Source organism: Aptenodytes patagonicus, chromosome 1, assembly GCF_965638725.1.
Source record: "Aptenodytes patagonicus chromosome 1, bAptPat1.pri.cur, whole genome shotgun sequence".
Lineage (NCBI taxonomy): Eukaryota > Metazoa > Chordata > Aves > Sphenisciformes > Spheniscidae > Aptenodytes > Aptenodytes patagonicus.
The window spans coordinates 93,822,068-93,836,928 of record NC_134949.1 but is presented as its reverse complement, the minus strand read 5'-3'; the positions used below and the strand labels follow the sequence as shown (position 1 = coordinate 93,836,928).

At 41.0% G+C, this 14,861-nt stretch overlaps 1 protein-coding gene across 7 annotated transcripts in view; it reads left to right on the top strand.

The window, feature by feature from the left end:
- Positions 1-14,861, top strand: part of GRAMD1C (GRAM domain containing 1C) — a 55,264-nt gene that overhangs the window by 557 nt on the left and 39,846 nt on the right. For 6 of the 7 annotated variants that reach the window (XR_012996271.1, XM_076349050.1, XM_076349042.1 and 3 more), the window contains exon 2: positions 1,178-1,306. Coding sequence is in view for 6 of the 7 variants with exons in the window: in XM_076349050.1 (XP_076205165.1) it covers positions 1,178-1,306 (129 nt within the window). In the remaining variant the exon portion in view is untranslated. Of the gene's footprint in view, positions 1-1,177; positions 1,307-4,474; positions 4,772-14,861 lie in introns of those variants that run through there. The other variant, XM_076349067.1, reaches the window with a different exon arrangement.

Genomic DNA, 14,861 nt, shown 5'->3' with positions numbered 1-14,861 from the left:
AGCCGCCTGGGGAGAGGCCCAGGAGCGCCCCAAGCGCTGCGGGGAGGCGGCTTTGGAGTTGCTGTGGTAGCCGCTTAACTCTGGCGATATGGTGGGTCGGGAGCGTCACTCCCGTGGCATGAACGGGTCTGTCCGCTGTGCGGGAAGCCGGGGTGGTGAGCAGCAGCTGGTGGAAGTTGCAGCGAGTCCTTTTGTTTGCGTGGAAAATCTCCAGAGAGCAGCCCTTCTCTCACGCCACGTAGGGTGTTTCCTCGGGGCGGTGAGAGCGTCTCCGCTTTCTGCCTCACCCGGTTACCTTCTCTCGCCCCCAGCCTGGGCCGCGGGCTTGGCTGGAGCCTCGGAGGAGCACTGGCCTGCAGGTGAGGTGTTCGCACCCCTGTCTAGCCATGGGCATGCATGTGTGCCAGCATCGGTTTGGTTTTGAGTCATTCTGGACTCGAAACCCAACTTTGTCCTTACTGATGGATCCTGTAGTGCAGGTTGTGTTAGTTATTGGTTAGGGCCCTGAACTGATTTTGTTCCAGTTTGTTAGGTGTCTTGGGACAAGTGTCTTTCTGGGGTTCGGTTTTCCTTCATAAAGTAAAACTGACCTCCCTAGTGAGGAATATTGGTATCAAGGGAGAGTGCAACAGAAGAGTGCTTATCTGTATAATAAGTGATATGGATAGAACTATTTGCCTCTGAAGTGTTGCGCTTGTATTTATATATGACAAAATATACAATTTATAGTGTAACTAATATTAAGTATAAATATTTGATGTATTTGTATTATAATATATGTCAGTCCTCTGGTAAATGCTACACCTGCATGACCTTTCTCAAGTTTTGAAAGGTCCCACAGATTCTAGGGATATGCTGCATGTTATGCGCTGATGTCTCATGTTGATGTTATTCCAGCTCTAAATGTCTGTGCAGCTTCAATGTGCAAGTTGAGGGGCTGCTGTGGAAATAAAATACTCTGATAAAAATGTAAGTAACAATTAAATATAGTGTACTCTGGAAAAAATTAAAAAATGATGAAAAGGCTGTCAGTGGGAAGTGTTTCCATGCCACTCACCTTGGTGAAACTAGCATGTCAAGTTTCATTTAATATATAGTTGTTAAATGGATTAACCATCTTCTTACTTCACCTTTCTCCTCAGTTGTTGAATTACATACCTTGCATCTTTGTTCACAGGAAGTTCATGAAGTGGATCATGGTCTTACTAGCCAGCTACTTGCCGATTCAGAGGAGACTCTTAGTTCGTGCACAGAGAAAATGCAGGGTCCTGCTCAATATAGCTGGAGTGCTGACTGGAGCTTTTGGGTAATGTGTTTTATCTCTTTTCTAATTTGTGTTTTGTTTATAAAGATAATATATGTATATTTTAATTTATATGTGTGTATATGTACTAGCTTTATATCCACAGTTCTCAAGTTGCTTTGTAGTCATGAATTAGTAAAGCATTCTCCACCCATGTAGTGAGGTAGGTAATTTTATCATTATCAGCTTACTAAAGTGTAAGCTGAGACTGAGGGGGGGTGTGAAGTTGTTTACCTGATGTCACGTATTAAGTTCGTGACAGGACTTCTGGCTTCTGTGCTCAGTCCTGTCTCCCAGTTCCTTGCATGGTTCATTAACCTGTCCAATGTCTCTTTATGCTTTTAGAAAGACATTGTTGATGCTTTTTGACAGTAAGAGCTGAATTTTGATTCTCAGTGTTGGGTAGTTCTGATGTGCTTTCCTAGTGTCTTGTTTTTGTCAAGTAAACACATTTGTTTTCCACAAGAGTAAATAAGCTTCCTATGTTCTGTGTGAAGAATGGGATTTGTGAATAAGAAGGACAGAAAGGAGGGGTTAAATTTTGCTCCTCTCCAGGGAGATGCCTCACTGGAAGTAGAGAGTGTGGTCTTTAATACTCTTATCATGCTTTTGATGGATTTTTCTGTGCCCCCCCCACCCCCCCCATTGCCATGAGAGAAGGTAAACTTATGGGTGTAGACTTAGAGTGTATGTTTTGCTGTTGGTTTGGTGGATGGGTTGCTGCTGTTAGATAGGAAAGGGGAACCTTGTGATCAGGCAGGGTAATACCTGATCTCGTGAGAGACTTGGATTCCCTTCCTCACAGCTCTGACAGTGTGACTCAGTTTCTGCATCAGGTGGCCTCAGTAAATTGGCATGCTTCAGCTTGTGCATAGGAACATCATCTGGACTACCATGTCCTTGTCCTGATGAGGTCATCAGAGTGTTCATTGTGCTCAGCAGGTGAAATATTAAGTAACTAGCAAATGCCATAGGGAATCTGTGGCAGAGCTGCGAGCAGAACTGGGGGATCAGATGTCCCAACTCCTTATGTATAAATCTAGCTTGTATGTCTTTTCATCCCTCCTATTCAAACTAAGTGGATGTCCTAATGGTCAGAACATTGATTTTGCATCTCAGGCCCTAGCATAAACTTCCTCCAAAATGCATGTGTACTTTTAAACTGAGCAACAGTGGTCTGGAGCCAATGGAAATGGGACAGGCCGAATGAATCCCAGTAGGTCATAGAATTGTGTTGCTAGGGAGTGAGTGCTTGGATCATTCAGTATTTTCTCCACTGTTCCTACAGTGACAAAGACAATACGGGGCCGTTCTGCCTGTGCCCAGCTGTATCTCTGTACTTGAATTGATAGCAAATTATGCTGTGCAGACATTGTAACTGCCAGCTATGCTCTCATTAGATGGCAAATTAGACTGTGTAAACTAACTCTTGATGGTTTGTATACAACCGTCAATGCAGTTGGTAGTTTCTGTGAGGAAGAAACCTGTTTAGGTCTTGGGGTCAGTTTGTTGGACTTGCAGTTAGCAACTTGGTCTTCCTTGATAAGCTTGGCAATCTAAAAGTCAGTAAAGTATAATATATGAAGAATACAATTGTGCTATTGGCTTTGCATTTTTAGGTTTGAGACACATGCTGAAGATTAGAAGTTTCTCTGAACAGAGGGTGCAGGGTATTGTGTGTCCTCACAGTGCTACTTTCTGCTTCCCATAGTAATGCACGCCTGTAACTTCAGGGGAATGGGATTCTTCAGTGCAGTGGCGGCCGCTGAGAGAGTGTGAGTTGTTCTCCGATATGATTAAATGGTTGCCTTCTGCCTATGATTTATTCTTCAAGACCTCAGTATTTGTTTGAAGTTAGCGTTTATCTGGTTCTGCAAATATGACCTTGCGGTGCAAACAAAGGAATTGTGTAAATACTTGCCTCTTGTAAGATACTGCTGTGGCTTGTAAAGTTCTAGCTGTACTGTTTACGTCACTGATTAGTTTTAAAAGCCTCTATCAGTCTGGTTATAGGAGGCTGTAGTACTCATTTTCTCAGCTTCAAGGGGACTGAACTTACAAGTAGCAAGAGGCAGAAAGTCACAAATTCGAGGCAAAAATTAAGATCTAATTAAAACCTTATGTCACTGGCATCTTTCCCTGCTCTTCTAGACAGAAAACGTGTTTTAATAACTTGCACAGTTGATGATCAGCTGCTGAGTATATAAACAAATCATTAAAACGCTCTAAATACTGAGTCATAGTAAATGTGTAGGTGATAACACGGAAGTCAGCTTGTTGCAGTGTACAAAGTGTGTGTCACTAACATTTGGCAAAAAACGATCGTAGTGTCCTGTGGCAGGTGTGGATTTGTTATGTTCATTCCTACTCTTAAGTCAGCAGAACTAAGAAATCTCTGCAACAGCAAGGCTAGCCTGCGGTAGCATCCCGGGGTCAGCTTTGGTTGCCTGGGTTATTTGCTTTGAGAGGCTGCACGTTTCTGACAACTTTGGTTTGCTCCAAGGATTCATTTCTTCTAAGTATGTACTCTTGCTTCTCTGATGATGGAAGCCAAATGTGGATATTAGAGCCTGACTGGTTTGACTTCAATTTTTCATGGATTTGAGTGGGAGTAGGCAGTTGTGCCATGCCTCTGGAAGTCAGGCCAGGTATCATGAATGCTCAATAGGTGCTGTGAGCACATGTAATTAGCAGCAAGCTTGGGTTGGGAGACTCTGGGATATAATCTCTTTCCTGACTATGGTGAGTGGGGAGAAGGAAGGGTAGCAGGAAAATTAGCAGGGAAGGAAGAAAAGAAGAGAATCCCACTATGCATAATTTTTCCCCATCTCTAAAAAAAAAAAAAAAATAATACTTTGGATAGCTTTACTGGAAAAATTTTGAGCAAGTAACGCTACCAGTTTAAGAATTGCTTACAGTAGTACAGAAAATTAATTCTAACTGCTGTTTAAGGTGGGTTTTTTTGAGTGGCTTTTTTTTAAGACCGTTTGCTGGAGGTGGACAAAGCTAGACTTTTATAACCTCATGGGAGGAAGTAAAAAATTTGCTTGCAAACTTAATCTCAGGGGTTTTCCTCTTTACTGGAACCTGTAAAGCTTGCATCTACTTTTGATTAAATGCTTCTAGTTTTGGCAACTGCAAATAGAAATGATGAAAGTCAAATATGCTTTGGAAATTAAGTTGCATCTGGAAGCCCTATCTCAAGATTCTGAGTTCACTTTTTATCCTTTTTACACTCTTCATATTGAAATATAATTAAACTTAATATCCTTGGAAGAAGAAACCCGTGAAAATCTTTAAGTGTTCTTCTACTGTAATGAAGAAGGTCAAGGTGAATGAGGAAGCTAATGAAAAGGATCCTTGCGTCAAAAGTGAAGGTGTTCTGTCTGGGGACTCTAGTTTCTCTTAAGAAACAGTCAAAGAAAGTTCACAATAAGAAGAATGCCTGTGGAAAGAAAGAACAAAAAAGTAAGTCCTTCCCTTGCAATGAAAAGGTAGGTGGAAAGAATTGAAATCAAATGAGCATCTCTCAGAAAATTGCTTTTATCTGGGAGGCTTGTTTAAGAATTTGGACATGTGAGGTGCCAAAAAGGCGTTGGAAATAAAATAATAAAAGAGGCTTTAAAAAAGCCAGTTTGATTGCAATGTAAGTCAGTTTAAAGGGTTAGTCAGTGTGAAGGTGTACAATAGAAGCAAACAAATGATACAGTGAAAAGTGAAAGTAAGCCTTTTATTTTTCATAATACAAGAACAAGTGAGGTTGCACAAGATTTGGAAAAGGATTTTGAATTTTAATAAATGTGGATTTGGTTTCTATGAGAGAGCTAGTCTGTGGGAGCGTGTGAGAATATGATGCCAAGAATATGATAAACATACATGACTCGGAGGGGTGCAGATACACATTACAATTTGGAAGATAACTTAACGCAGCACAGATACAAGTTGATGTACTTTGGGGCCCAAGACTAGTAAGGGTTAGATGAAATATTTCTTGTATCTATAGTTGTTTGAATGCTCCTTCCACCTTTCTCTGAAGACTCATGTTCACGCTGGGAATGGTTTACTGGGCTTGTTAAATCGGTAACTATGTTTTGGCAGACTGAAATTTACGGCCCTCTGACAGTTGCTTCATCTCCTGTGTTGTATACTTGGTATGTTACTTCTGAAGAAAGCTTTTCTCATCTGTGCCTCCAAGTGCTTGGGTTGTGAAGGAGAGACATCACAGCTTGTGACATCGGAGGAGGATTTGTAGCCTCCTTTTTATTTGCTTGTATGAAGGAGTCTGCTGAGGAGGATGAGAATTGGATAAATGCTATAGGTCTCTGAAGAGAATAAAAATCTTAAGCACACTTACACTGTTTTGTCTGAAATGTTGTACCTTTAGTATAAATAGCTTTTGCTGTACTTGTAGCACTAGTACATTGTTTGTTTACCCATCTGGAATCTCTAGAATAGGTGCTTGTTTTAAGCCCTGTGATAGCACTGATTATACAGAAGCAGTGTTTTAAGCAGTGGTAAGAAAAGATAAACTGTAGTTTGACTAGCCCTTGAACATGGCTGATTAGGCTAAAGTGTTTTTCTGACTTATTTTCACCCTGGGAATCTCCTTATTGCTGTTGGTGCAGCTCCAAACTGAGCACTGGGGTAGATCTGAATGCCATCGAGTTTCAGCCTGTTCTGAACAAAGACTGCCAGTTGGTGCCCTGTCTAAATGAGCTTTCCCCAGCTGCAGCAGTGGGAAGTTCTATATAATGTGAATTATTATTACATACTCCTAAAGAATTAGTCTAGAATCTGAAAGTTAAGTTTAATAGATGAGGAAGAAAATACTTCAGATTTGTGTGATTTACTTATTTTGTAAGTCACTGGGAGCAAAACCATCAGAAATGCAATACAGTTCAGAAAATCAGCATGGAGTTGGTTGAATCATGATATCCGTTTTAATGAGAGGGGAGTTCATAGCTTATGGAATGAAAGCTTTAAAAGGCAAATCTAGGAGATGGAAGTTAAGTTCTTTTTTGGTCTTTGGTTTGGTTACAGCTTTGTTGTTCAGTATTTCTGCAAAGAAGCAGTGGTGTAACGTCTTTCAAGTCTGCTACAGGTGAGCTACTTGCATCCTTTTGGAGGGAAGGAAGACAGGTAAACAAAACTGTACAGGATGTGATTATCTAGTGGTACATTGAATTAAGTCATTAGCAGCAGCTAGGAGTAGAAAATTCTCCAGGAGATGTTTAAGAAGAAAAAAAAAATCAAAATCTGAAATCTTTTGTTGAGGTTTAGATGTTTTGGGACACATACTTACCTATCCAAAAACATAAGAGCATTCTAGACAAGAGTGTATGGCTTTTCTGCTAATGACTACTCTGGAAGTTAAATTTTGTTTCATCCTGTGCAGCAGATTGTTATGCACTAATTGAGCTATGTCAAGATTCCTTGGTGATATCGGCAGCGTTTTAGAAATTACATGGAGTAAGTGGGGTTTTTTAGATAGTGCTTTTTTTATTGAAGTTGCTTGCAGGGTCAGTAAAGCTTATACTTGGGATATTCATGCACAAGCTTTAACTTTGGTAATGTGTTCAGATTGTGTATTTGTTACTGCAACCTCCTAAAGCCCCTAGGGAAATGACGGATAAAGTCATTAAGGACTCCAGCTTGCTCATACAACTTCACAGCTTCTCCTTCTGTTTTCTGCTATGCCTACCCACCAGGACTCAAGATATCACCTTTTGTTCAGAATGAGTGGAGGTATGTGATCGTGAACCATGGTGTGTATGTAGCTCTGATCAGCTTGTACTGATATATATGTCTCCCAATAGCTGGCCCTTTGCATTCCATTTTTGTATAAAGCTGAAGAAAATTAATGTATGGTCTGGCTTTGGGAATGGTTCAATCAAATCTGGTAGCATCTTTTAATATAGAAATGACTAACAGTAAAATCTGCATTTGGTTTCTAAGGTAGAAAAGGAAGAGATCGTTAGATGTTTTGTAAGAAAAATAGTTTTGGGGCAATTGCTTGATGAGTTCTATTTTCCATGTAATTTCAAATGCAGTAGGACTACTCACAAGCTTGATGAGATGACCGGTGTAATTTATACCAACAGTTCAAGTAGTAGGCTACAGTCACTACTGCATTAACTGTGTAACTACTGTTGTAGTTTGTCTAATACGCTCCTACAGGTTTTCACCATAGTCCTGATCCAAAATATTTACGTATCCTTCTGTGACTTGCTGAAAAGTAAATCGCACAGATCAGTTATGAAATCTGAAGTGCTAAGTGAAAGTGGAGTAAATCTTTTGAGAAGTCATATTTTTTCAAAATATGTCTTGCTATCACTCGTGCTACCAAGAGGATTGTTTGTTTCCTTCATGACCTTTTTTCTGCCCAATATTTGGGGACTGTTACTAAACTTTAAGATAGATTGGAGGTGCTGGAGTCCAGTTCTGGGAGAGTAAGAAGGGAAAAGTGCAACTGAGGTATGCCACTCTCTTGCTTCTGTGTTTAGCTACTTTTGTATTAAGTAATGTTGGTGGGACTTTGCTGCAGGTGAGGAAGATGAGAGTTCAGAAGTAGTGTGTTATAGTTACTTTATTGTAACTGAGGTGTCCCCCCCCATCCCAAGTCTGGATTTTTTTTTTCCCCCTGCTTATTAAATGGATCAAGTAAGTCTAAAGGTAAGCAATTTGAATTTTTTTTCATTACTTAGGCAGCCTGCAGTGAAAGATCAGGTGAAGGAACAGATGTTCTTAACAACTAGCATTGGCTAATTGTTTAGCACACATGCTGTAGGAAGAAATATGAGTCAGATGAAACTGTTGTTCAGAAAGGAATGTATTTTTTTATCCAAAAGGAAATCATCTTGACTGAGCTTTTAATTGCCATTGCATCATATTAGTTAGTATACTTATGGCTGTTGAAACCTGGACAACGTAGTTACAGGACTTGAAGTTAAACTTGGGAACAGAAAAATTATCTGAGCTAAAGGGTAACTTGGTGTTGGGAGGGTGACAAACTAATTTCAATTACACAATGTTAAAATAGTAACTGCAGAGTTCATACAAACACACTTGGTTTATTTGTGTTAAATTTGTTTTAGAACTTAATGTATCATGGGATTTTGGGGTGTTTTTTGTTTGTTTTTTAATCCTTTAAATCCTTAAAAAAAGAAAGGTTGTTTTTAATCTTTTTAGTAGTTTTATCACCAATTCTTGTGATAAAATTACTAAAAAAAAAATTAAATAAATAAATTGCTTGAATGCTGCATCTTTGAAGTCGGGAAAGTAGGTACAGATCCACAGTTTTTCCCTAAAATGAAAAGGAGCTAGGCACTTTAGACTCTTGTGAATGTGGCTTGTGCTAGTGTCTTGGGGAGGCAGTATGAAACATGGTCTCTGGCAGAGGCATTACAGGCATAATTTTACTACCAGGTCCAAAGAAGTTGTTGCCAGCTATGGGTGGTATCAATGAGGATGCTGAGTAAATCTGAGATTGGAGCATCTTGCCTCCTGGAAGAGCTAAAAGCACCTTAATTTCCGGCTCAGAGTTGTAAGATATTTTTCTGTGGAAGTGTCCAAAGCTCTTGAACTTTTTGCTTAACCTTCTTATTTAAAATGTAAATGTTTATTTCATCCAAACTCAGAAGTACTTGGTAGCAGTTATATAAATAATTGTATTTGAAACTGAAATTATCAGCCTTATTGCTAATTGCAAACTTCCAGACTTGGGTGTTTAATCAGCTGAAGGTGGTGTTATCTTATAAACAGGAAATGCACTTAAATCAGTTTATGCTGATGCTGCTTTTGAGGCCTGAGTCACAGTGATACCCTGACTTTGGCAGGGCCTTTCTGAGATCACTTTGAGTCCTCTTACTGTCTTTCTGATGGAAAGAAATCGTCAAATATTTTTCTGTATGGATTTGCCTCCCAATATCTTGCTGCTCTTTCAGCACACAAAGATTCCTTGTCATGTATCCTAGCTTTGCTTTGGGAAGGCAGAATAGTTGCCTGTTTTTCTGGTGAAACTAGTTCCTGCTATTTACATATGTAGCTGGTCTTGACAACAGAACTGTGGGCCATCTAAAGTGCCACCACCCATCTAGGTGCACAAAGACAACCGCTTATTCCTATCGAGCAGTTGTGGCTGGCAAAATGACTGTAATTGAACACAGTGGGGCCGTATTTATCTTCTCCTTTCAGGCATTCAGATTTAAATCTGATTATAAGAATGATTAAAATGCCTTGAAATGCATTTTTCTGTTTCTTCTTTCAGCTTCCTCAGTAGGGCTGTGCTAGGAGAGGGATTTCTCTTCCCTGCTGTTGAGTGAGTCATTAGCTCTATCTTCAGCCAAGTGCCCAAGGGGATACCATGTGTAGGAGGCTGGGCCTTCAGTGAGTGAGGTGGATGTAGCATAGAGACACCTGCCTCGTCTCTTGTAGCTCTGAAACTGTATGTGTGTTGTGATAACTTCTAGGGACACAGTCTTGCAGCTGAGGATGGGTGGGTGGTGCCACACAGCAAAGAGGGAATCCGCAGCCCCTTGCTGCTGTAGTGGTTCGTGGTCTGTGTGAGGTCAGGTTTGTATGCAGCCTGCTGTTTCCTATGTAATCCTCCTCGCTTCCAGAACGGTCCCCTACACAGACTGCAGACTGACTTCATTTAGTTATTTGCAGAAACGCAGCAGACAGGTCCTAGAAAAGACACATAGAAGGGAACAGACGGCACAAAGAAAGCAGAGTGGATGTGTGAAAACAGCAGGCAGAGAGGTCTGACGGGCATGCAAAGCCCTATGTCCCTTGCCTCAAAGTGTCTGCTCTGTGCCTATGAAGAACTGAGCTCTGGGCAGCTGGTTGAAGGGGTGGGTGGTAGTGTACTCATTTTGGGAGCTTGGTTGTGCATGAAGCATGCCCTGATGTCCTCCCCTCATTGCTCTGGAGCTCAGACTGAGGAGGTCTCTTAGCAAGGGCTTGACTTATAAAGCAGACAATGGCCAAGTCTTGTGTGAGAGTAGATTTGGGTCCACACCAAGTTACCAGGTGTAGATAGAGTATATCTTTAAGGCTGATGCACAGTCTGTGCATGGGCTGTAGCCTTCAGTGACGCAGAGGAGGAGCTCTGGGCATTGCATGCTCCTTTCCAAGCTGGTGTTTCCCTGGTGATGGCACTTTCCTCTGCTGTCCCCTTTGTGACTTTTGTGAACTTGAAATGACCTATGCTACTGCAGTCTGCTTCCCAAAATCCATTTATAGTGATTTTTAGTTTGTAGCTGGGCAGCTCTATGCCCCCCCACCTCTTAAGTTTTCTTTGACCATTTGCTGCAGCATTTGTGTACATGTTCTGCAAGGCTAGTGTGTTTCAGCCTGTTTTCCACCCTGGCATGCAAGCAGAGGCTGGCAGAACGCTAGCTAGCTCTGCTGGATGGTGTCCAGCACTGGCTCTGAGCAACTGGGTGAGAGAGGGGGGAGCTGTAGAGGCTGCCTGAGTGTTGGCCAGGGATTTGCATGGGTTGGAACAGGCTGCAGGCAGCTAGAGGAGGAGGTATGTGTAGGGGGTGTGTGTCTTCTGACTTTACATTAGCTTCGTGCCTCAGTTAGTTTTATTTCTGAAATGGAGCATATGCTTTGCTCCTTACTGTACATGTCAAACTTGAGATTTTATATCCAAATCAGAGTTGTTATGAAAGTACATTGGCTTCACCATTTAAAAATGCTTTAGAACGCTTATTTGCAGAAAGTACTGAATACTACAAAGCAATTGCTTCAGAATAAGCGGGGGATATTCTCAATCCAAACTATTTTTTTTTTTTTTTTCAGGGAAAGGTCTATAATACTACTAATGACAAGAGGCTTTCCTATCATTGATAAGACGGCCTTCTCAGCTGTAACGTGTTCCCAGCAGGCTTAGGTTTTTTTATGCTTGAAGTGTATTTCCTCCTGTGTTTGCAAGATGCATGTTCAGTAGGTGCTGTTCCCTCTTGATAGAGGGTACTTACGAAAACTATATCCTGAGCTGTCATCTGGTAATGTGTATAGTTAAATTGTACCTCCATTGAGTGGAGAATAGAGCCCTGTCAGTCTAAATATAGACCTTGTTGCAATAGCCTCAGCTGAACCCTATTTCAGTGAGATGTAATGGCTTGTGAAATTGAGCTAATTCTGGTGGGATCTTGAAGGAGAAACTTGGGAGAGGTCCTCACATGTTCTAAACTGAAATAATTTGTTACAAAATTCTTCCAGATCTCTTCTACTGTTTTTCTAAAGAACATTAACAAAAAAAAAAAAATCTTTAACTGGTTGTGCAACTTAAAGGTATTTCTTCAGAGAACTTTACATCTTTCATCTTTTTAAACATTAAGTCTTTGAGCTTTCTTTCTGCTTGGGAAGGAAGCCAAATTTAAAAATTCTTCACAAAAAAGGATACTTTTGTTCTATTTCTAATTATAACGTGATGTTAGCAGCATAGTTCCCAGTATTTCATATGATGCTAAATTTTCTTGTCTATCAAAATTGTAACTGTGACAACTTGGGTTGTGGATTTTTGTAGGCTGTTTTCCAAGCCGTGCTCCAAAATGATTTGATATTTGTACTTGCATAGGCAAAGCTCAAGTATGAGACCTTCTTTCGTGTTCTTGGAAGGAGGAGGTGGCTGGAGATGACCAGGCCTTTTGTGAGCAGGATTCCAGTCCAGCCGAGTTCATGTCATGCTGTGGGGTAAACAGTTGTGATACAGGCCTCCCTGGTCAGTAGTCAACCAGAACTGCTTTTCAGAAAAGCAGGGTCTTACCACATGTCAGGTCAACGATGGCTTGATGAGGCTGGTGTCCACAGTGGAGCTGGTGAGGGCTGGACTACTGTTGAGGTGCTGTCTGTTGGACAAAAGTCGGGGAACAGATAAGGCAGGGGAGTGTGTGACACAGCACTTTTGATGTACTAGACCCAGCCTTTAAAATAAATAGGAGCAGTCTCCCTTTTGAAAGTACCTAATTCAGTGAGTTTCATGACACTGGGTGTCAAATACTTTGTAAGTGGGCATCCAATATTTCAGAAGCTCTCCATAATGAAATAGTTCTGAGGAGTTTCTTCCTACATGGATTTTTGGCAGCTACCAGTGTTAGTGGTAAATAATAGTCTGTCTAACATTTTTAGTGTGCCTGTCCATGCATCTGTGAGAACTAGTTAATAGAAACATTTATTTTGGGGGGACTAGGGACTCTCTAGTCTTATTTATGGGATTCCATAGGAGTTTAAAAAAACCAAACAAACCGCAAAACCCTAGAAAGTACAGTAGCTTGAGTATTTGCTCATGCCCTGTATTTTAATATCCCTTCCTTGAAATTTTACACGCTGTATTTCGAACAGAAGAAAGACATAATTGCACCAAAATTCTTGCTGGATGCTGCTCTGCCTGTACACAGATGCCACTGAAGGAGAACTGCCATTTGTTTGTTTTCTGCTCAGTCACTAAGAAATGTTAAAATCTGTTTCACCTCCAGCCTCTGCAAATAAGAGGGGGGCTGGGCCACAGGAGGGGATGTAATGACCCTAGTGCACAGCCCTGTGCCTGCCAGTGGCCCACTGGAAGAGTGCCCTGTGCTTACGAGACTCCCCTCTCCAGAGAAGTTAAGGGTAAATGAAGAAGAGCATATAATGAATGTTGGTAAAATAGGCCTGGCTCCTTAAACTCTTCCCCCTCCCACTGTGGCTATGAGCTTGTTTCCATTTCCTTGAGAGCATGGGAACTTTTGGAAAGCAGGCTCCTAGGGAATACAACGGCTGAGCTAACCCTGGCAGCAGTTGCTTGTTTTCCTTTCTTTTTTCTTTGTTGGTTGACGTGCCTCGTATGACCTATGAATTAAATACAATTATGTGGATAATCAGGTGTGATCAAATAGCTCCTTATTTAAAAAAACAAAAGTGGACACCCTGTACACATCCAGTCCCAAAGTGCGCGGTAAGTCACCCTAAGTAAGGTGGTGTTGATCTTCAGGTCCTGTGAGTGGTTCTTTCCCTGGGCAAGTTTAATGTTTTTGCGCTTCAAGAGAAAGAAAAGAACAGTAAGTTACTGCTAGTAAAGCTTATGAGTACTCAATAATTGAAAGTTATTTCTAACCCCAGGTTCTTCTGTGATTCTGTCAAGGAATGGTTAGTGAAAATAGATCACTGTAATAGAGTGGATCTGGGCTGTTTGCTTGTGACAGGGTAAACAGAGAGCAAGTCTGACACTTTCAAAGTACATCTAGAACTGTGAAAAGATAAGGGAGACTGGTAGTCACGTGGACGTGAGCTTCCACTGTGATTCTGTGCCTAAAAGCAAATGTGAGTCAGGTTTATGTCTGTTTGCAGTGACTCCTGCAATGCTATGTCTAACTCTCAAGAAGCACATTTGAAAATAGGAGGGGATTCAGAAGAGCCATGAGAATAAGTCTGAAAAAAAATCTTTTTGCTAGTAGACTTGAGAAGCTTAATCCCTACCCCAAAAGAAGATATGGGGTATGCAGTATGGGGTATACTCACAATCTGAAAATAATTCATGAAGTGAAGATAAGGTTAACCAACAGACCACTAGAAGAACTATCCATAGCTAGGATGGATTTTTCCATCGGGGTGACTTTTAATTTAAGAAGGTAAAATATATATTTTTTTTTCTTTCCCAAAGGGAAGTTTGGTCATTGCAGCTCTGGTTTTAAAGCAGGAGCTAAATTGTGGGATAGCTGTGGCTTGTGCATTATAGATCAGATTGGATGGTCATAATGAACTTTTCTGGACTGAAGAAATGGCTGCAGTGGGATCAACATTTCTCTGATGGAAAGGCTTGTCAGACTTGGCATGTTTTACAGGTAGCCTCAGCAGAGAGACTGTCATCTCAGTGTGCCATGGGAGTTGTTCTTGTGTTTATAGATGAATCCTGAATCCGTTTTGGAGTATGTGAAGTCTTAAGTTTGCCTGCCTTATACTGCTAAATGAGGCTTTTGTTCAGGGCTGTTAACTTAGCGCTCTCCTAGCCTAGTGAGGCTTTACACTGACTGAAAGTGGGGTGTTTATTTTGTTTTGGTGGGTTTTTTTTTTCTTACCAGGTAAGTTTCAAGAATACTTGTAGTCTAAAGTAATCTTTTTGTATAAAATCAAACTCGTCTCTGACTGTGTGGTATTGTTCTGGAGGCTGTTTTCTTTTTTTCTCTTGATGCTAAGCAGGATGTTAGATGAATTTGAAGGGGGGGGGACGGACAATGCATTCTTCGGTAGAAATGCAACAATTTTTGCCAGGATATTGAATGTTTGTTTTAATGTGCTAGTGTAGGATTAAAAAGCGCTTTCATCCTAACCTTACTAATATCTCCAAATTTGTTTTTGACCATGTCTAGAAACTTCATAGGAAAGTACAGGTCAACCTCTTCTGTCTTTGGGGAATAGTACATCAGGTGGTCTTTAAGTGGGATGTAGAGATAGTGCCATGGATTTGCTTGCTTGTAGACAGAGGAGCAAAGCCATAAGTCTCATTGGCCATATTTTGATGGTTAAGTGAGGCTTCTGAGCATAAAAGGGGAGTAGGTCGGGCAGCTTGCTT